Raw genomic sequence first — 23,796 nt, forward strand, 5'->3', positions numbered from 1 at the left:
TGTCCATCCACAGCATTTACATGACTCTGGAAACCTTTGAAGCATCATTATTTATAATTTATTATTATACCTTCCATATCATTATTATGATACCTTCCTTCGCAAGTTTGGAAAAATGCAGATATTTTTGTCTAGTTATATAGAAACAAAGATTTTAAGAAAACTAATCTGCTTAAGGTGTCAGATGAGTTATCTTCACCTTAAATGAGTACCCTGGGACAGCATAATGAAGCAGAGCTTATTTGGGAGAAGGTAATATATCTGACTACATAAAATATTTCTTCATACCTCTCCACTAGCTGTGACATGCATGTGCTTTTCATGTCCTGAGTTTGTTCTGGTGTCCACCCCTCTTGTGCTCCTTCCTCAGACATGTTGTTCACTTTTCCTTCCTTTAGGGGATTTAATTACCCATTTTCTTCCATTTCTTCCTCTGTCTTCTGTTTAAACTTCATACAGGGCATGCACAAGGGTGCAGATATGCTAAAACCCTATAATCACCCCTACTCTTTTCTTTGTTATGTTTTGAGCATCTGCACCTGACAGCCCCTGTGTGTCTCACAGATGCTGCTTCCGGTTTCTGGGTTTTGCTGTTAGCAATGAGGTTCTTGCTGTTGATGTGTGGAACTTTTACAATTGATTTATGCAGCATTTTAAAGTTACTGTATCTCAGATAAACAGCAATTGCATTAGGTTAATAGTTGGGATTCTGGTCCTGTGGGGAACCTCAGGCAACTGGGACACTTCTGGAAAATTCTGAGCTATAAAAATAACAAGAAGAGAAAGATACAGCCAGCTAAATAGTTTAATTACACTGGAGAACGATTGGAAAACTCTAAGTCAAGTGAGAGAAGCAGCAATAGTCAGCAAAGATACGTTTCAAATTTGCTTTTTTTTTTTTTTTTCTATAATAGAAATGGAATAATTTGTATTTAGTCTTCAAATGGTGCAACTCAGCAGAAAATATTTCTATTTAATATTAGAGTGGTATGCCTGATTCATTTCCTTTTTTATACTTCCTGATGAACATAAAGACGTCCTATATGCATATCTTACCCCTCATTATGCTACATGTAACTGAAGCTTTTGCCAGCTTTTTCAGCAGTACTTAGTAATTTCTGTGTACAATGTTTCATGTTCCTGTTTAAAATGTAAAAAGCTCTGTAACTCAAAATTTCACCACACAACATAACCTAAGGGTAAACTTTTATAACTTACATGATTATATGTTTGTATTAGCACACACATAGCTTTTGCAGGTCAGTTCTGCGCTCCAGTGGATTTGTCTTTTTTTATTATTTTATTTGAATTTTATATAGAGCACTGGAGTCTGAATTTTTCAAAATGCAAGCTGTGAAAGGCAGTGGTCCAAGTGTGGCAAACAACACTCCCAAAGACCACCTACCTGTTTCTGTAGAAGTATTTATGATACAATTTTCTGATAACTTAAATGTTACCTCCTTAAATACCAGTACTAATACAACAGCTCCATTCATACTATTTAATAACAATTTAAAAAGTGAATACTCTACAAGTCAGCTTTCATTGATCAATAAGTGTGAAAGTCATCAAAATTTAAATAAATCATCAAAGCATAATCTTTTTCTAATAAAGTGTCTTAGAAAGTTAAATAATACACAGGTGTCAGTATATTACTACAGTGAGTAATGTACAAAGGTGAGCAAGTGTATACCAAGGACTGTGGCAACTCTTTACTTAGAAGAAAACTTTATAACTTGAATTATGTATGGCTTACTGTTTGTAAAGGTGCATTAAAATACCCTGAATATATTCTATTTTTACTACTGCTTATCAGAATTACATACTTTTTGTTTACTTACAGTATGAAAGAGGCTGGTTTAGGCCATAAACAGTGGAGGGGTGGTCCCATTTCATCAAACTGCAAGCAGTGTCCAGTAGTTTATACCAATCCCGTGTGTGGATCAGATGGTCACACATATTCTTCTCAGGTAAGAATTAAATAAAGAACTAAATTACTCTTTTATTGTTCCAGACAGTTCCAGCTCTTGGAAAATACTGCATTATAGCACAAATCCACGTTTATTTGTTCTGATTGCGATGCCAGTATATTCTGAAAACCCCAAATGGTTGCAAATCCCAAGCAGTGTGAGTCATTAGTACCCAAAGGAACACAGCATGCCCCACAGTCTACCAGAGATCTGGGTTAAGTCTACCTGCAACAGACACCATGGAAGGGTATTGGAAAAAGTGTTACATTTCCTCAGTTTAGGGCATGATAAATGCAGTAAGTCAGATTTTCCGTTTGGCCATTGAGGGGTGCTTCACATTCCTGGCACTTCTGTAACATACCCAGATAGAATGTGTAATAGAATAAATAGTTGTTGCATATCTTTCTTCCTTGCAACAGCATTTTATGTGTTTTAAAATGATAAACATATTTTCCTTTTGTATTCCTGAACCTTCCCATCATTTCTGCCATACTTACGTAGGGGCAGAAAAGTAATTTTAAAATGTCAGTGTCAGTTTACTCAGTCTTTTATGGACAAAAGATTTTTGTGCTGGTTGTGCTGAAATCCAGAAATTGTGGAAACACATTAGTACAGTGTTGAGGTGAAATCTGTGAGATGGGGGGACTTCATAGTGCTGAAAGCAAACAATTTGTTTAAAATCCTCTCTTAAAATTTTCAGTAGAAGAATGTTCAGCCAGTATTAACAGTTGAATCCTCTGTAAGAGAAATACGTGTTCTTTCGAACCCATTTTTGTCAGCGATGGCATGAGAGTAGTTCAAGAGGACTTGCACAGCTGACACCATGTTCTTCCACTAACAAAATGCTTCTAATCGTAGATCATATCCAGTGCTTCAAGAGAAATGTAGTAATAATGCTGATTTTTCTAGGTTAGATTTATGGAGATGGAGAAGCTCAGTGTTCATTACTCGTGAAGAAAAAATTCTATGTAGTGTTTTAAGCAAAATGTTTTAAGATATTTCCCAGTATTAAAGATGTCAGAGTTAGTCTTTGCTATATTGAATTTTTCATGGTGGTTGTTGTTTGTTGGTTGGTTTTGGTTTTTGTAACTGCAATCACAACTACATCCGAGTTGTACGAAAACAGATCTGAGTTTCCAGGCTATTGGACTGAATGCTAAGTATCGTCTCCAAAGGTGTTTTCATGATATAATGAAAATACCAGAATGTACCATGTATTTCCTCAACCTTCACAATTCTTACACTTGTATCCAAAATCTTACATTAGAAAACATTTTTCTTATGAAAGAAATACTTAGTTCTAGGGAACTGGGCACAAATCTTAAATTGCCTTTTTAAAAAAAAAGAAAAAAAAAAAAATCCAGCTTTTATCTTAGGATATCTTAGGCCCTTCACATGAATTTTGGACTCAGACTTAGCAAAAAGTAATTATTTTTCAGTGATGATATGATTTAAAGTTTTACTTTAGGAAAATATTTTGAAATTACTCTTACTTTCCTACACGGTACTTCCCTATCTTGGTTTTGTCAGGAGCTCAGAATGTGCTTGCATCTTACTAGACTTAGTTATAACTGATACTGGCATTTAGCATTTCTTTCGTGTGTCATGTGAAAGTTCAGTTAGTCTTTAAGTCCCAAACTTAGCCTCACATAGAAAAAAACTGTCAGTAGTCTCTGTGATTTTGCAATTTAAATAGACAAGGTAGATAATGCTGTGTGTAGATAATACTGAATAAGCAACTACTTTTTTTTTTTTTGTGAATACTGTATACTTTATCCATTACAATGTCTCTGTCCTTCTTAATGTAATGCAAACACCACAGTTTTAACCTCATAGTTTATTTCCTATTTTATCATAAAGGAATGCTGTATTCTAAATTGTCCTACAGGAAGAAGGGACTCTTATAGCCTGTCAGGGTCTGATCTGAAATGAATATACAGAGGTTTATAGACATTAATGAAATGCAGGTATTTTTACATCAGATTATTTATTAAAGATGAAGCTATGAGAAATGAATGGATGAAATAAGTACATTCTGCTTCCACTTAATGCATTTTCAGAACTGCAGTCATTGCAACAGTGTATACCTCTGTCCCTTACATTCATATTATGTAGAAGTAATATATCATCAAAGACTAGGGTTTTCCTTTTGTCTTCCACTACTTCATAATGGTACTACATTTATGGCAGCAAAATGCTAATAAAAGAATCTTAATGACCACAGAAGACTTGGTTTTGTCTATAAATATATTTATTTCTTTTCAATGAAGATGTGGTTTCATATTTTATGTTATATTTCCATCAAAATAGAAGTCCTTTAAATATTATTTCAGGAACAATGGTTTTAAAAATTGACATAAAACCAAGTATTTCTGTTGGTTTACTCCAGGCAAAGTTTCATTTCAGCGTCATCAAGCTCCAGTATGAGTTTATCTAGCAATTTTCTTTTTATTTAGAATGTTTTTCTCCATGACTGGGGCAAATTATAGAATAAATAAGTCACTAAATAGTACTGCAGAATACAGCCAGGCAGTGGCAGTTACTGGATGGACACTGCATTGGGTGTATGCTGTCCTTTTCAGGCCAAGGTTTACTGTGTTCTCCGCTTACAATTAATCACATGCAGTTGGTGTTGAAGATGGTGTATAGTTTTCATTATTAGCATTACAGTATCACAGTATAACTTAGGTTGGAAAGGACCTCGAGGATCATCGAGTCCAACCTATCAACACAGACACCATGACTAGACCATGGCACCAAGTGCCACATCCAATCTCCTCTTGAATGCCTCCAGGGATGGTGACTCAACCACCTCCCTGGGCAGCCCATTCCAATGACGAACGACTCGCTCGGTGAAGAACTTCCTCCTCACCTCGAGTCTAAACCTCCCCTGGTGCAGCTTGAGACTGTGTCCCCTTGTTCTGGTGCTGGTTGCCTGGGAGAAGAGACCAACCCCTTCCCAGCTACAACCACCTTTCAGGTAGTTGTAGAGGGCAATGAGGTCACCCCTGAGCCTCCTCTTCTCCAGGCTAAACAATCCCAGCTCCCTCAGCCTCTCCTCATAGGGCTTGTGCTCAAGGCCTCTCCCCAGCCTTGTTGCCCTTCTCTGGACACGTTCAAGTGTTTCAATGTCCTTCTTAAACTGAGGGGCCCAGAACTGGACACAGTACTCAAGGTGCGGCCTAACCAATGCAGAGTACAGGGGCACAATGACTTCCCTGCTCCTGCTGGCCACACTATTCCTAATGCCCCTGGGCACACTGCTGGCTCATATTCAGGTGGCTGTCGATCAGCACCCCCAGGTCCCTCTCTGTTTGGGAGCTAAAAGTATTACATGCTGAAATGTTGCATAATCAAAGTTAACGTTATTATGTGAGAAGAAATACAGTAGAAGGAGATCCTGCTATTTCACCACCAGGGTGATAATTTTCAAGTTAATAGCCTTTAAATAATACTTCATGTTGTTTCCACTTAATTAGTCTAGGTTTCAGTTCTGCGTTTCTCTAAACTTTGGTACTTGAAAGTGCATTATTCATTTTAACTCTAGCAATTCTTGAGTAGTGTTGTAACATGGGGATGACAGGGTGAATTTTTTTATGAAATATTTTATTCTCCTAGCTATGAAAACTTCATGAGATCTATAACTTCCCTATAGGTATAAATAGCAATAAAAATCATATTTTGCAATATTAATGGGTCTAAAGTAGCTTCTCAGGCTAAGATAGCCAAAATATAGAAAAGCAAAGAGTTAGAAAAGAGGGTATGAATTCTCGATACACTTTATAGATAACTGGGTATGTGAATGTAAAGATTTTTTTAATATTGAAGTACTTATTCAGCCTTGGAAATTATTATTCCTTTCTCATTAGAAATACATTATTTGACAGCATGCTGCTCCATATTTTTCCAGCTGGAAGAAGCAGTATCTTCCAGGGGGCTCTGCTAGCATCAGTTTGTTTGGTTAATAACAGCAGATTTTGTCCAAAGGGGCCTCTCGAGCTTCGTGTCTTTATCCAGTTTTCAAGCAAGACCCAGCCAAAATCACCCTTTTCAAGTGGATATCCTTAAAGACTTCTACAGACCACATCTACTTTGGACTGTTAAAATGAAAGGACTGTGTCTGAGTTGGCAAATAAAAAATAAAAAGAACTACCAACAAACCATGACTAACACTCCTTCCACCCTACTTTCCCCACACTCCATCAAAAAATCCCTCAGAGCTGTAGCAAACCATTCTTGAATGAGACTTACTTGTGGTCAGTGAGATAAAATGTCTTGCGTATTAGATCCATGCAGTATACTTTATCATGCTAAACTAATCTCTACAGAAATACTGGCAGCTCATTGTTTAATTGCCTTTTTAAAAGCTAAAAGAAGAAATTGGGTAGTTAAAAGTGTCTGGTTTTCCAGCTTCTGTCATCAGTGGCTTTTGTCAGTAATTCCTGAAATTTTACGTGAAACCTTTAAATTGAACATGACATATGAAGACTTCTCTTTGTGGTGTTCTGTTTTTAATCCATATTTTTTGACAATGAACAGGGAAATATTTTGTATATTTTAGAAATCAAATGCTAACAGCAAAAAGTAGAAGTACTTACATGTCTCTTTGCACAAGATATGTGTTCAAGAAAATATATATGTAATCTAGGGAAAAATAACCATACTTTGGAATATTCATTCCCACTTGCACAACTACTCATTTCTTCCTTCAGAGGGTGAAAAATGTAATGAACATGGAATTTCAGAAACATTGTCTTCAATTCTTCACAGATAGCACATGCAGCCTTGTGGTTTGGACTATTTAATAAGTCTAGTATTTTCAGCTTAAATCAATTTTAGGATACGTTTTTCGCAGAGCCAATGTAAGGGTAAGAAAAGAGAATGCCTAGGGTACATCTGAATTCTGATCCCAGTAATGCTTCTGTAGTACACTGATGAAGGTTTCACCTAATGGAAGCAACTATGCCTAAATCTTTTTTTGCCTTTATTTTTTTTTCCAGATTGACATAATATAGTTTAAACAGCTTGGAAACTTGGACAGGATAATGCAGCAAGGGCTAACTAGGTCCATGCACATTGCTTTTATTACTGCCATTATTTTCCCTGTAATTGAAGACTAATGAGCACACTTTTAAGATGCTATTTTAAGTCATACATAACTCTATAAATATTTGAGTTTAGGTATAATTAGATAAATTGAACTTGTGTAATTAGTAATGCAATCAGCCAGCATGGCTAAGGAATCCATATCACATTAAAAATACAGAAATAAGGCATATTAAAAGGCAATAAGCAGATTCTTCTAAAAAAAATTTCTGTGCTTTTACAAGCCATTTGTGTCTATAATGAGGCTTTATAAGCCTTACCGTTTCTTTCATTTTACCATTGCTCAGAAATTTGTGTGTTACCTGAAAATCAATGAAGATCTTTCTTCGCTGATTGTGACCCAAAATTGCCAGCAGTTTTTAAGATAATGGTTTAGGAGAATCACAAGCTTTTGCTCATGTTTTAGATCTATTTCTTTTTCTTTGTGTATTTTCAAATTTGAACTGGGAAATTGAAAGATGTTTTTCACAAATGTTATTCCTTTTCCTATCACTCAGTAAATTTTCTTGAAATGCAAAACTATGAAGGACAGCCAGCAAAAGTTGCACCAATGCCACTGAGTGACATTCTGTGCATCTCAAAGTTAGATGAGCTAAAAATGAAGGAGTCTGAAACAAGGAGCCTGATGAAGTGCAGAAATTCGGACTCTCTGAACAAGAGCTCTGAAAAAGAATGAGAGTTTTTAGACTGAAGTATAGGCATGTACATGTCAGAAGGATATTTTCTTTTTACATATTATGCATGCTGACAAGAAACAGTTTATTTTCAAACTGCACCAGTGTATAAAATTTTGGAATAAGCCAAGATCAGAAGGAAAATATGGGTAGGAGTATATGGTATGTTCTTACTGCTTTTGTTAATCAGGTTTTTTAAAACACCCGTGAAGTGTTTTTAAAGTATGTTTTTGTTGGAAATATCTGGGGGTTTGCATCATTTGTTGTCATCAGTGAAGGAAATAGAAGGTAATATATTGCTTAAAAAAAAAAAAGCTACAAAAGTTATTAATACTTCTTAATTCACCAAAAATGGTATGTTTCATTTAGGAATATCATAAGATTTCATTCTTCAGCATTAATTACACTTACTATTCACATGTACTGATATAAAATGTTAGTTTGTCTATTTGCAAAATGTATAAATAAAATGGTGAGGAATATACTTAGTAAACTGCATAGCTTCCTGAAATTTCAAATGGCTAATTTAAAAAGCAGATAGGTCTTCAGACAGATTTTCAGAAGCTCAAAGCATCGTATGCCTCTGCAAGCCTCTAAATATGAAAGCAAACAGGTAGATGCTTGATTTAAATAATCCCAGTAGGCATCTATCTGCATGTTTCTGGGACTTAATATGTTTCCTAGGGTGTCCAAAAAGGATTGAATAAGCTAGCTGACCTGATTTCAGACTTTTTATGCCTTTGCACTTCAGAGTGCTGTAAAAAAACCAGGCAAGAGCTGTAATGGTGAACAGGAAGAAAGCTGCAGACAGACTTCCATTTTTGTCATGTAAATTACTTTATCTAGTTCATAGCTTCATAAACTATGTCTCATTTTGTGGCTGAAAGAGAACTGATATTTTCTTAACTCAGAGACTTGGTTCAATAGGTTCATTTCCTTTTGTTCTCTTGTAAAAATACTAGTTATGTTCTTTATGAATAATATTTTTTACATATTATTTACATTTTGTATAGTAGTACTTGTTTTCTGAAAAGTTTTTTACCCAAAGACCTATTGTTCAGGTAAATAATACATATAATAAACAGGTTACCAGCAGGACAAAAAAACATTTGTAGATCTGGATGATATTTCATACATTTACATACTGATTTTTTAATTTGTAAAGCTTGAATTAGTTGGAAATGTGCTATCTTGGCATTATCTTGGTTTTATTTTTAAATTCTTTATTGCAACTGCTTGTATCTTCTTGGCTGGTATCTGTAAAGAAATACAAAATGGCATAATAATTTCCAAATTAGATTTACTGCATTAACATCACTAACTCCACACATATTTTCACCTCTGTTGTAACACCCATTGCCTGAAACCAGTGCCCTGTGAGTAATGCTCTGTGTTGAGCCAGGCGTGGAACATAGCCCGATCAACACTCAAGTCTTCCCACTCTGCCCCTGTGGTACCACTTCTTCCACAGTGGTCTTCACTCAATACACACAATAGACACCTCTCTTATATCTAATCAGTAATTAATTTTCTTTACACTATTTAGTACAACCTGTGCTTTTTATTATGCAGTAGCCAAAACTAAATTCCTCATCTGCTTTTAACATGTCTTTGTAAGTTTTGAGAAGTCCTCAAATAGTAACTAATTTACACTGTCTCACGCAGTCACTCTCTGTGATATGTGGGTGTTGCTTTGCAGATAGAAGATGATTATGCAGATAGATGAGAGCAAAAAAAGTTATCCAATTTGGATATCAAATTAAAGGATTTTTTTTTCATGTTTCATATTGCAAAGCATTTATGCTTTCAATTAATTTTGGTTTTAATTTACCTAAAAATATTTAGCACGTTCCCAAATCAGATCTCATGTTTTCAAGAGCTCAGGAGAGTGCAAATACACTCAGTACCAAAAAGAATTTCATTGAACTAAGTCATGTAAGACCCATGGACCAACATAAGCATTGTTTTCATTTTCTTCCATGCAGTCTCCCTAGTTCATTTATTACACATCTTTCAATCTCTCCAGCAAATGAACAAGATTTATGCAATAACTAGTCTCTTGACATTGGTTCGTTCCCAGAGCAGGTCTGTCATAAAAACCATAGAAACCGTAGAATTGTTTTGGTTGGAATAGACCTTTAAGATCATAAAGTCCAACTTTCAACCTAAGAATTAAATTAATTGACATTTCCCTTGTAACAGGTAAAAAAAGGCAGTTTCCACCTCCAAAAGCCTGCAGACCAGGGGCTGGGAGATCCAGCAACTTGGGACTAAGCTCCCCGATGCCAGTCTGCAACTGAAGGCTTGAGAAGGTGACAGAAGGACAGGATTGTGAAGATAAATTTGGAAGATAAAAGGCAAATTTATAAGTACAAACATAATTCTTCTGCCTTCAGTAGAGGCTGGAACAGCTTGTTTTCAGCACAACAGAACAGATGCTTTTGAAGCTGCATATGGTACCCCCAGGACAGCAATGTCCCACTATGTGGCATTCAGATCAACAAAAGCAGGTAGAGACCAGGGTGTTAACTCTGTCTTGCACTGCTCCCAACCAAATCAGAGAATTACAGAATGGTTTGAGTTGAAAGGGACCCTAAAAATCACCTAGTTCCCGCCACAGTCAGGGACACCTTCCACCAGAGCACGTTGCTCCTGTACTTCTGCACTGAATTACCTTGGTATCATCTGGTTTACCCATTTTGTCAAAGCAAGATAAGCTACAGAGTGTCATTCCTGACAGTTTTACCTAATCCTGATTGCAAAGACAATGATTAAGATGCAGAAACATTTCTTCAACAATTTTATTTTAATACATCATTACCCTTATTATTAAGAAGTGTTCCTAGTGTCTAATCTGACAATTTTAGCCAGTTATTTCTTGTAACATTCATCACTGTATTCTTTTCAGGTATCCTTCACATGCCTTTTATCTGTATGGTAGCTATTACGTAAATCCTAGTTTCTCAAGACTGAACATTCCCAGTCCTTGACTCTCTTGGCTCCATTTTCTAGGTCTCTGATCATTCCTGTTACTCTTATTTTTTAAGACTTTTTCCAGTTAATTGATGTTTTGTTTGAAACGTGACAAACCTGGACAGAGCTCTCTATTTTGAGGACTGCCATAGCTATGTGCAATTATTTAACATGTTTTGTAGTTTACAGTCCTGTTTATATATCCTGATATAATAACATTTTTAAACACCATTCAATTATTCATAATGATGACTTTATTTTTCCTTTGGAATGACTAGCCAGTTTTTCTATAGCTTGTGTTTTAAACATGATTCTAATGCCTACGTAAGAGTAAAACAGCTGTCCTAATATATTAAATTACATTATATTTTTGGATTAATTCAATAATACGACTGTATTTGTAATATCTAAAGTTATTACAACATCTTACATGGATATCTTTTAATTCATTTTCTAAGCCATTAATGAAAATAATAGTTCCAGGATTGTGACTTATGCTTACGAAAGTCCACTCAGTACAGTCTTCCATTTTAACAGCAAGCTTTAGTACTGATTGCTGCTGTGTGAGGATCACTTTCAATTAGTTTTGTATTTGTCTTACCATATGAGCACATAAATAATGTAATTCCCAATATAGCTTACCAGCTTACAATGCAAAAGTGTGTGGCAAGCCCTGATAAAATCAAGGTACTTACACTCTAATATATCTGTTTTCTAGAAGTTCTTCTATAGAATCTATTATGATTTCCTGATAAAAATCTATAGCGTGGTCCCTCTCATTTCTTCTAAGTGCCCAGAAATCAAATGTATAAGCTACTATTTCTGTAATTACTGAATTAATATTTTTCTTTATTACTTTTTTTCTTAGTGATAATTTCCATTATAGTAGTACATTTTCTGTCCTTCACAATTTGTCAGTGGCTCAGGCTACTGTAAGTGTTCAAGGATGTGTAAATACCTAATTCAACTAACATGAAAACTTTTAGATTGTATAAATACTGTGAACATTCTTTTTTGCTCAGCATTGAGATTTTACCACTATACGTGTGACATTACTCCTGTTTGTAGAGGTTTCTCTTGAATTTGACATCATCAAAAATCTTTCCCAAGTCAGATGTTTTATCCATGTCCTCTCCCATATATTAATGTCATTACTGTCATTCACAGTTGAAGAATTAGGTCATTTGGTCTCTGGAGGACAATCTGAATGTTTTATGAAGGTAAATGCATATATACAAATGTATCATATTTACCTGAATCTTGGTTTACAAATACAAGGGAAGTTGGGGTTGTTTGGAAATTAATATATCCTGGCCTTTTATTCATGCAAATGCAGAAGGTCGTTTCGTCCTTATATTTTCATTATTTTTCCATAAAGAAGTAGGTGGTGTTTTCTACTCTGGGACAGAACAGATGTATACTATATACAGAAGTCCACTTGGCAGCCTTTGGCAGGTAGTTATTTTGGAATGGAAGGTGGTAGAGCTTAATGAAATATATTGCTTACATTTCATTTTTCCATCTCTATTCTAAGAGAAGAGCTCAAGTATATCAAAGTAGCATACACTGACAGGGTGAACTGCTCAGTGAATGAAGGAGAAGCTGTGGATTTTGTCTACCTAGACCTTAGTAAATCTTTTGACACTTCAGCAAGGTCTGGTACTGGGACCTGCACTTGGGTCACAACAAACCCGTTCATGGAGAAAGTGACTATAAGGTTGCTCAGCAGAGATGTACCTGGGGGTGCTGGCCGATATCCAGCTGAACATGAGCCAGCAGTGTGCCCAGGTGACCAAAAAGGCCAACAGCCTCCTGGCTTGTATCAGGAATTATGTGGCCATCAGGACCAGGGAAGTGATCATGCCCCTGTACTCAGCACTGATGAATATCATGTTCAGTTTCAGGTCCCTTATTACATGAAAGACACCGAGGTGCTGGAGCGTGTCAAATGAAGGGCAGTGAAGCTGATGAAGGGTCTAGTGCACAGGTCTTATGAGGAGCAGCTGAGGGACCTGAGGTTGTTTAGCTTGGAGAAAAGGAGGCTGATGGGGAGACATTCTCGCTCTTTAGAACTACACAAAAGGAGGTTGTGGTGAAGTGGGTTTCGGTCTCTTCTCCCAAGTAAGAGGTGATAGGACAAGAAGAAACATCCTTGTATTGCACTGGGGGAGGTTTAGACTGTATTAGGGAAAAAAGAATCACTGAACGGGTTCTGAGGCACTGTAGTGGGCTGCCCAGGGAAGTGGTTGAGCCACTATCCCTGGAGGTATTTAAAACATATTTAGATATGGTGCTGAGTGCTGTGGTTTATGACCAGGTAGTGCTGGGTTAACAACTGGACTCTTTGAACGGAAATGATTCTCTATAATCAGAAATAAAACTGTTTTTTTTCATGGATAAAAGAGGTTGTGATGAAAGCAGCACAAGCAGTTAACTGTTTATAAAACCAATATAAATAAGGAGTGTTATGAAATCCAAAAGATGAGTGTCTTGAAATTGTCATAACATGTTTTCCCTGTATAGAAAGTCCACCAAAAGAGCTAAATAAGTTGGAATTATTTTATTGCTGTGTATAGCATACTAATTCAGGTATTTTACGCTATTAAAACTGTTCAGATATTTTCTCAATAAAACAGAAAATTTGCTATTCCAAATACTACTTTTCCTTTGTACCACTAGTTCTCAGTAGTGTCCTCGTATTTTGTATACCACAAGTGTGGTTTGCTTTTGTTTTTTTCTCCTGTGGAGCATCTCAAGTGTGTTACTTGCTTTCTACCAGTTTGAGAGTAACTGAGTGAAGTCTGACTCACCTTTATTTAGCTGAGCTGCCTTTGCAGTATTCCAGTGCATTGTTTGCTTTGGGAACAAGGACAAGAGTTTTGAACCAGTCATACTCCTGCTGTCATTAACTGCTGATCTGCACATCCATAAAATGAGTTTAGTGAGTGTAAAATTCTAGCATAAGTGTGAATGAGGGTAATTTGGAAGTGTTATGTTGTGGCCTTGCACTCACTCACGTAGCAGTGTGGGTAGCAGGCATTAATGTTTTTGTAGTGTTTGAAAGGGCAATATTATTTGCAAATAGGACTGAGTAAACAGCTTTGAAAGAAAATAAATCAAAAAGACTAGATTCACAGCTCATGTTAGCTGGAGCAGCTTTGAAGGATTTACTGATTTATTTATTTATTTTCCAACATTTTAGTGTAACAGAATAGAAGCTGTGCAGTGTGTAAAAAAAACCCCAGTCTTTTGAGGAAAAGATTAAACAAACCTTAAGAAACAAAAAAACAACACTACTTCTTTGTTTTGTACTCTTCATATTCTGTTTCTCAGTAAAATGAACCTGAAATGGGTTACTGTGTCCAGTTTTAAATGGCAGTCTCATTAATTTCAGTCACCAAAAGGAATAGTCAAAGCCTATAAAGAACAGTTATTAAGCTACTGAGATTGAATAGTAAAAAGTTTCAAATCTTAAAAAAAAAAAAAAATACACCCTTTCAGTAAGAACACATTAAATTTGTGCTGTTATCTATTCTACTAACTCTGAAGATTCTTTCAAGTATTAAAGTATGAATTAGATCATGTGCTGTCTGGAAGGAGGTCTGGTGGACATTATGACTAACACAAGCACTGTCCTGCATAGCCAGGGTAATTATGCAGGGATACAAAAGGTATTCAGTTGTTTCATAGTGAGCACAGGCAGAGGTGTTTGCTTCAGTTTTTCTGGTCCTTTGTGAGGCATTAGTGCTATTTGTGTAACGATCAAATGGACCAGATTTTCCTTTTTGTTAGAAGTTGGTTGGTTCTTTATTAACCATGCCGTGGCAAAAGGTAGCATATTCAGAACAGAACTATAATGACAATTTTATGTAAATATACTAAATTTGATATATTCCCTCCTCTTGTAATACGTCTTCTTTTTAGTCTTGACTGTGGTGAAAAAAGGTATTTCATGACAGTGGTGCGGTTCAGCTTGTGTTAGGTAGAAAACTGTAAAAGGTTGATAAAGTTGTGTAAATTCACAGTGCTGTGTGCGTACTAGTGAAAATCTCAACTGTACTCTTACCTGTACTCTTCCCTGACTAAGGATACCTCTTGTATACTTTGTTCAAGGATGAAGTGTTCTCCATAACCATCCTTCTCCTTTCCTTATGTATAAAACCACTTTGTAGATTCTTGTTTTTCCCTCTTTTTGGTTTGGGGATATTTTTCTGATACTACATTGTCAAAACATCCAGAAAGGTCCGTATCAAGAATTTTTCTTTTGGAATAAAAGTTCAGCTTTTCAGTATCAATAAGAATGTTTATAATAATTTTTTTTCTATGTATGTGGCCTTCAGCTATGTTATTTTTGTATACTTGAAACAACAATTCAATTTTCTGGTTAGATTTACTTAATTTTTATGGTTTCTGAATTGGAGCTGTAAGTGTACAGATCATAACCACACGTATTAACCATTATCTGTATTGTAAAAGAGTGTCACTTCAGAACTGCATTAGGCACAGCTTTTCATTTCATTTGTTATTACTCTTTACTAAGATACTGTCATCTTAAAGGTAGTAATTAAATGATAAATTCCATAACAGTTACTGTTGTTTGCTTCCTATAAATAGTTGATATTGTTGCCTTGTGTATTTACTCAGATAACATAAATTAAACCAATGCAGACTACTCCCATTTAATATGCACATTCAAATTAATCTACCAGTTCAAGTGCAATCGTGCTTGAATTAAGTCTGAAACTGGAGCCAGGTTAGGGAACAAAACACTCTGCATGTACCTTTTTCGAATCTAATTCTTAGTACAAAGGTAGCATGTACTGCAGAAAATTTTTCCTGCTTTTTATGTCTGCAAAGACTTCAGCACTTCATGAAAGATTACTTCAAAATATTTAAAGAGCTATAATTTTTATTAAAAAATATGTTTATATTAATGATAGTCATTCTCTCTCTTTACAGTGCAAATTAGACTATCAAGCCTGTGTCTCAGGAAAACACATCTCGGTGAAATGCGAAGGACGTTGCCCTTGCCCTTCTGACAAATCCACAAATGTAGGCAGAAATGATAGGAGAGGTGAGTGGTAATTTCTATTATAAACAGGTTTTTTCTAGAAAGAAAAGATTTTGCTCACAGAAGAGTACAGTTATAACAAATACTGATTATTCTAGAATTAAAATAGGTATATTGTATTCAAAGTTGTTTTCTTTGATGTGAGTTTTGCAATTGTGCCTACAGTAGAATACTGCTGTAGCTTTTAAATAGTAGTATGAGTTATTGTTACTCAATTTTGTACTCTTTAGCACTCCTCAAGATGTTTACAGCTTTATTTCATTCCTTGTTCCTCAGTGTTTCCAATTAAATATTCAAAAGAAGTGTGATATAAGAACCCAACACTTAAAAAATCCATGTTACTGTGTATAGGAGTAAGCAGCTGGCATTTAAACTGTGCAGCTACTGGTAAAGGCTGTCATATAAACGTGTGTTCTCTTTTTGAAAACCATTTGATAGGAATAAATCAGCTTCCCTTTGGACCAGTCATACGGTTAGGCTGCTGGAAAATGCAGTTTATTTGCATTGCTTCTTAGCCATTTGTGCAATGGGCGGAAAAAAAAAAAATGTAGGTAAGCATATTTGTATTTCAGTGACTCCCAGGTGACTTTGGAAGGTTGTTCTTAAATGAAACATAATACAGTCTTTGGTATTCCTGAGAAGAGAGCCTTCATAGCATGAGGTTTTAGGCCTCAGTGGACCTGAAGTTGCCAAGGGTGCCTGGAGGTCTCCATTTTTTGTATTTCTTTAAACTGTTCTGTTAGATGTATTTCTTTCTTCTTTCCGTATAGTCACAGTTCTGATGAGTAAGCTAAAATCTTTATGTAGAAATATCCTATATCTACATTGGAAGTACACTAAAATTAGATTTTAAAGGGGGGTTTTGGTTTTTGCTATAGCAACTTTATAAAGATAAAAGTATGCAGTATGTTAATGGCGGAATCTTGTTCTGGTTTGATGTACTGTTACAAATTTATTGTGCAAGAAATCTTAGTGTTTCCATGATAAATTGTAGCTATTGCCACTGCCAAAACTGGTTTGTTTGTTTTTTTCCTAGTTCAAAAAATGAGTGAATGTTTTTTTAACAATGAACAGAGATGGCTACTGCAAACACTAAGTTGTGTACAGGCATACAAGTCAATTAGAAAACTGCTCTAAACTGCTTTGGGTCAATTTCCTGGTCCTCAGCAATATTGTGTAATTAAATACTCTCTGAATGTGTGTAATGAAATATTCACTGTGCTATAATCCCACTGCCAAAATGCTACAGCCTTGAGGTTTTTGTTCAAGAAACAAGGTGGTATTATTGGACTGTTTTGTTTGAAGTTTTGTCTTTCCTGAACCAAATACCTTGGGCATGTCTCTCTTCATTGAAACATCTCCCTAATATGAGACATTCATCACTGGAGGTGACAAAATCCCACTAAGTATGTCAGTCTAAAGGACTAGTCTCAATAAAGACATAATGGCCTTTCTGTAGGTTTTGATTGCCAAGGCAGCGTATGAGCATATAGCTGACAACTCTGTGGTTAAAGACCCCCCAAAGGTATCTCTAGTAAAGCATGGATTGCGATGTGGCTTAAATTTGCTCTACTCTAGAGTACCTGCACTGGGAAAGTTTAATTATCCTTAAATTCGTAAAGCTTGACTGAGTGCCTATGTTTTATGTCCCTGTGAAGCTATGCTAACACTGTGATAAATGTGTACTATGATATGCTCAGGATCTTGGTCTCCTAAGCAATCTCTGGCAAAGATTTGGCTGGTATGTGCTGCAGCACCCTCCAGGATTATGTCTTTAGAGATCCTCTTCATGGAAGCAAGGTTGAGATTCTGCCCTGACGCCAGGTCAGATGCAGCTGGAAAATGCAGTTATACCAGATCGCTCAGAATTGGTTGAATGTCCTGTAGATTATATAGAAAAAGCTGTTACAGTGTGGGTAAAACATTGAATACTTATTTATGATAGGTACTGAAAGAGAAGTTGCTCTTCATTTTTTTTGTTAATTTCTAATAAACTGTGTGGAGAGAGCTCACTTGATAGTTTCACTGAAATAACAGAGGTGGACTTATATTCATTAAAATAGCAAAGGCTTCTCTTTATCTGATCAACTGAGGATAACTGTATATAGATACCATAGGAAACTGCTATAAATGGCATACTCTTTGAGTCTAAGCTTTTGCCAGAAGGAAGTGAAAAGGCAACATTGCATACTGAAAGTATTTTCAGTTAGCATATGAAAGACTTCAATCATAGAACATAGCTGCTCTTTCAGTTGCATCCTATTTTATACTGAATACTGCCAAATTATTAATTGCTATGGAGAGACGAGGATAAATAACAGTAGGACACTGTGGATTCTGTTCAGTTCTGTGTGTATCAGTGCTTGAAAAACAAATAGAAGGACTATTTTTAAACAAATAGCAAAACATTATTCTCTCAAATCCTCTTATTTTATTTACATAGCAGCGTCTTCTCAATACATGGCCTCAAGGCACTTGATGTAGCACAGGCATAGATGCCTAAAATGAGCTTTTGTTTTGTTTGCATTCAAAGAGAACACTGAATGATTTCCAGACTTCACAAATAAAGAATATTAGGACAAAAAATAACATTTGCGTTAACTTCTTAGTATCTTTGTATTACTGCTTTTCAAGGACAGATAGTACTGTTTTGTGATTCCCTTTTTCTCTTCTGTAGGATTAACTCCAGGACAGGAGTTCTGGAGCACTGTAATTGATGGCTAGAGGCTCTTTAGGAGAGATAGGTGAGGGAAAAGGGTGGTCCTGTACGTCAGGGAGGCTCTAGATGCTGTTTAATTTTGTTTGATAATCAGTAGTCTTAACCTAGATTGTAAAACAATGTATGAAAAATTTCAATCCTAGAGTCCGTAAAACAGCCAAATTATTTGGAAAGTATAGTCTGTGTGGCAGAACAAACTGTCAAACTATTTTAGATAGTCATGAGGGCATGGGTTTTTTAGGATATATTCGTTATCTTTAGCTTGTTGCCATCCAGGTTTTATGGATTATAAAGCTGGAAGTTTAAATATAGTTCAGACCATTAAAATGGTGTTGCATTCGATTAAAATGGCTATAATTGCCTTAATTATGTAAATTAAGGGGCCTTGCCAATCTTATGGCACATTAAAAGCTTTAGAAGTGTGTCACTGTCATTCTATTGAGAATAAATAACCAAAGAGATGTGTATGATAAGTATCTGGATCAGCATTAGCTTCCTGTTTATGCAGTGTATGAATAATCTAGCAGGATACAATTATATTTAAAAGTCATTCATGGGATGCAACTGCTAGAAAAAAATGCTGTCTTTATCTGGTAATTATTTTAAACTAGTTTATTTATATTTCCATGTGGTGCCAATTGTATAAACTGCTGCCAAGTTATCTTGTGCTGTAATTATGTCACAATTTATTGGATGGTGAAGCTACTTGAGATCCTTAGGAAACTCAGGAATGGACTAATGATGGTTCAGTAGTGTTCAGAAGGAATGTTGAATCAGTGAGTTTCACTGTGTTGTCTTCAAGCAAGATAAAGACCCAGTGGTATTTAAAGAACAAGTGATACCTTTTTTGTTACCAGTTCTCAGTCGCAGTAATTGAATAATTAGTAGTTTAATCTCCTCTTTATTTGACAACTTCAGCTGCTGGCTGTGCTGTTAGGTAGTATTAAGTAGTATCACCTTTCTGAAGTGATTGTTTTAATAGCTAGCAGAACTTTGATATTCTCTTTAAAATATCAAAATCCTTTAAAAGACAGATTGAACAGTGTCTTCAGCTGTTGTTAATGTTTCTCTAGTTACTACATAAAAATTGACAAATAAATGTGCTAATTACAGTTATTAGTGATATGATGTCACTTCCTGCATTTTTTTTTGCTCATGAAAAACTATAAATGTTCATTTCTTGGGGCTGACCTCTGTCATGAAAATTAATTTCTACTTAAGCTAACTTTAAGCAAATATACCAATAACATATTGTCCGTTGAAATAATTTCACTTCATATCACCACATCCTTACTTGGGTACACAATTTCATATTTCTTCCAATAATTAAAATACAGTCAGTCCTTGTGCTTTAAAGTACAGATTTTACTAAACCCCTTTGCTCTCTTGAGCATATAGACAGAAAATATTGATTTAATGTTCCACCTTTACTTTATTTGTGTAAATGTTTGAACTCTTCTGCAGTTGAGAACCATTGTTCACATCATCTTGATTATCCTACTAATTCCAAGCTCTCGTCACTTCTAAAAGTTTGAAAAGATGATGCAGTGCTACAAAGAATATAATATGTCTTTTCTCCTGGGAAATCCTTACATGCTTCTGAGTTTCTCTGTGAAAATACATCTTCTTCTTGCATAAAAAAACTCTAGCCTTATTGTTTATGCTTAATTGTCATTTTACAATTTTCTCCCAAGTTCTGCTAGCTTTGAGTCTTCATGTAGGTCACTATAGTTTTACCCAGAGTCTTGTGAAGAAAAGTTCAATAAACATGCATTAGTATCAGTGTAATCTAAATCTATTTTAGATTATATACTTTTCTTGGTATTTGAATTTTCTATCCCAGATGCAGGCTACTTGACACATCAGAAATCTTCTAAATAAAACATCAAAGTGTTCAAGGAAAAGGAAAAACCAAACTTCTCCCCTGAAGGCACCATGACCCATGAAATTAACTGTGGCATCTGTTTTAACTGTTCCTGCTGATACTGCAAAATAAATGCTATAGCCACCTTGTGCCAGCATCAAGCAGTTGTTCAGTTGTATCAGGTTGTAAGCTGGCTCGTTAACATGGTGGCACATTTATAATAGTCTGAATACTGAAGTAGTCAGCTTTAAAACATGATTACCCCTTAAAATTAACTGGCTTTGTAAAACAGGTTTAATAGTATTATTTTAGGAGAAAAAAATATTTACCATTGATGAGTGCAAGGCAAGTAAGAAGAAATAGTAGATTGATACATACTGCATTATAATACTTGTTAAAACTGTTTACATTATTTATCCTATTTATAATAGAGGTCTATTGTGATTTCCTGAGATGCATAATAGCAGGAGAGCATGAAACATTTAAAAAGAGTGTTGTAAACCGGCTTTAGAGGAAACTAAGTAATTAAGAGGGTTTTGTCCTGTTTTGTCTTTTCAGCAGGATTGTCTCCTTATCTGAATGTAGGTGTAGTTGAAACCAGTCTATAGCCTAGTTTAAACTCTGCATCCTCTAGGAATGTGTGTCTAGAGTTTTCTAAGGTCAGTATACTCTCTCTAGTATTTATATATGTACAATTTAAAAGGATTAAAAGATACCTGAGAGGCCACTAATAACACTGCGTTATTTAGTTATCTTCTTACTAAAGGTTTAACTTCAGAAACAAGAGTATGAGAAAAGTATGTAGTTTAAATAAAGACGACAGAATATTGCAGCAGCTGAGCAAAACAAAATACAAGTATTCTGTGCTTTTCTCTTGAAATGAAGCAGGGACAACAGGCTTTGTTTTTATCACCTGTCAAATGAAATAATAGGGAAAAGGATAGTTACAAAATTAGGATCTTAGTTACTCTGTTATGTCTCATTTGAATTTACCAAGAGAAAAAAAAAAACAACCAACAAACAAAAACCAACATGGAGATGGTGTAAGTATATCCAGGTCAGTTGGGATGCTTGATATTATTTCAAGGTACTTCAATCTTTCACATAAATATTTGTACTAGGCGTGCTTCTGTGTGCAGGTGTATATATGATTCTATTCTGTGATTCCTCTTTTAGTAAAAACTTAGAGAAAGAAATACATGATTTTAAGGACCAAATTGAGAAATGTGTAGCTTAGCATATAACATGAAATGTAATTGTGAAAATGTTATTTATAGCACAAAATACAATTATGATGAAAATTATTTTTCAATTTAAAAAGGTGATGCAAATCCATGCCTTTCATAATTTTCCATTTATATCTTAAGTCAGAGCTCCTAATTGGGGGTAATGTTAAAAAACAAACAAACCAACCCCACCCCCACAAAAAACATTGTGTTTGTATATGCACACAAAATGTAGAAGTCCGTAATGTTTTGTATATAAACATATATATATATGTACTATCCAACATATTCATTGATGACCTGGATGAGGGAACAGAGTGCACTGTCAGGAAATAGAGAGGAGTGGCTGACATTCCTGCAGGTTATTCAGCAAGACCTAGACAGGCTGGAGAGTTGGGTTAAAATGCTCAGAATCTTACATTTCTTTCTAAAGAATGTTTAATAATTATATATATTTAATTTTATTTTTTTCTTGCTCCAGAGCAAACTTTACTCAGTGTGATAATTCTAAAAGGTATTTTGATACAGACATATGTGCACACTGACAAATACTTAAATTCATGGAAAACTTTTTGAGACCCAAGTGATGAAGTGGGACACCTCTATATCTTGTTGCATACAAGAAAATACAAAAAAACATGTGGCACATTAGCTCTTGACACTCTAGAATGTGAGGGACTAAAAGAAGAAAGGATGAGAATAGCAATGAGATGGTGATTCTCCAAATATGTCATTGGCATGAGAGTGCAGTTTTGTGCCTACCAGGCTACTGCTTGGCTGCCTCCTGTGAAAATAAGAGAGGAGACAAGCTGCCTGGGGTTTTTTTATGTCTAGATTCAGCCACATATTTACATTCCTTCTGCTGAAAAGGATACCTTTCTGTTTGGGGGGGGGGGGGGGGGCGGGGGAGGCCATAAATGAGACACACAACATCTAGATGCCTAATTTACCTAGTTTACCACCTGTCAGATATTTTGGAGAGTCTGTGTGAATGTATCCACTGTGGGCCATTATCACTGCCTGTATCCTCAGGAAATTTATTCTTCTTGTTATTATTTATGAGTGACAGAGGAGCTGTTGGTTCTGCACAGTCAGATTTATTTTAAAAGATTTAAACATAAAGTATCAATAAATGTGAACTAATCAGATGTTTTCATTGAGGAGGACCAGGAACACTCAGAGTGTTATGTGCTGATATGCTGCTCTGTGGATATGTGGCAAAGGAGTATATACAAGGTCTGCTGTGTTCTGTCTCTGTGCTTAAAAGCAAATCTTTAATCCACTTTATATTTGTATTCTAGGGGCTACAGGAGGAAATGTTTAAAAAAACACACTACAATACCCAAAGCTACAAATGTCTTAACATTATAGGAAAGAACCAAGCTTATAAGTGATATTTGCACAGATCTTAAAGCAAGCTACATCAAAAAAAATTCCACAGTGCTCACATTTTAGTTGTCAAATACTACTTAAAGTAATTTCCTGCTGATCTAATACTACAATTCAGTAATGACTATATAGTATTATTTTAAATACAGTTATTCTCTATACTTAACAAGCTTTTTAATGAACTCACTGCATCCAGTCTACATAAACCAATAAAACCATAAAATAGTCTTCCGGAATTGACTTTAAATTTTAGCAGAGGTACTCTGTATTCTGTGCAGTATGTCACTGTTGAAGGAAGACTTGAGAGTGTCGTGTTTACTACTTTTGTGTGACCACTGAAATTCATATATCACTGTGCTATATTTCTGCATGTTGCTCTGTAGTTGATTTGTTTTCACAAATACAGAATACTTTTTATATCACAGCCCAGGCAGAAGAGAAACATTAATGAAATTGAAATTCAGTAGCATAAAACAGAGTGCTATCTGAAAAATAACTAGAAAATTATGTTAAAAATCTTTTGATTGAAAAATGGACATTTCACAATATAAATATTTCTTACTGTTCTTACTAGGATCTCTTCAAAACCATTATAATTTGATTACTTCCTAAAAATAATTAAAAGCTGGTTTAATTTTTTTTCTACTTTTAAAGCCTTGGCTACTGATGCATTATTTGCACATCTTTCTGACAAAGTGCTGATGTCAGTTACAATTTAAACTGTTCCATGAATTTTACAAACAGTATAAAACAGTGATGTCATTATTAGGGATAATAGTTGGTCAGAAGTCTCAGAAGCAGTGG

General features: G+C 35.3%; 1 protein-coding gene across 1 annotated transcript in view; it reads left to right on the forward strand.

Annotated features, from left to right (window-relative positions):
• The window catches only part of SPOCK3 (SPARC (osteonectin), cwcv and kazal like domains proteoglycan 3), a 129,915-nt gene that overhangs the window by 78,596 nt on the left and 27,523 nt on the right, over window positions 1-23,796 (forward strand). Inside the window, exons 5-6 of the mRNA XM_068137125.1 lie at window positions 1,844-1,970; window positions 15,683-15,797. Coding sequence (XP_067993226.1) covers window positions 1,844-1,970; window positions 15,683-15,797 — 242 coding nt within the window. The remainder of the gene's footprint in view (window positions 1-1,843; window positions 1,971-15,682; window positions 15,798-23,796) is intronic.

The sequence above is a fragment of the Melanerpes formicivorus genome, unplaced genomic scaffold, assembly GCF_026170545.1.
Source record: "Melanerpes formicivorus ecotype bairdi unplaced genomic scaffold, bMelFor1.0.p_v2 SCAF_4, whole genome shotgun sequence".
In the NCBI taxonomy this organism is placed as follows: domain Eukaryota; kingdom Metazoa; phylum Chordata; class Aves; order Piciformes; family Picidae; genus Melanerpes; species Melanerpes formicivorus.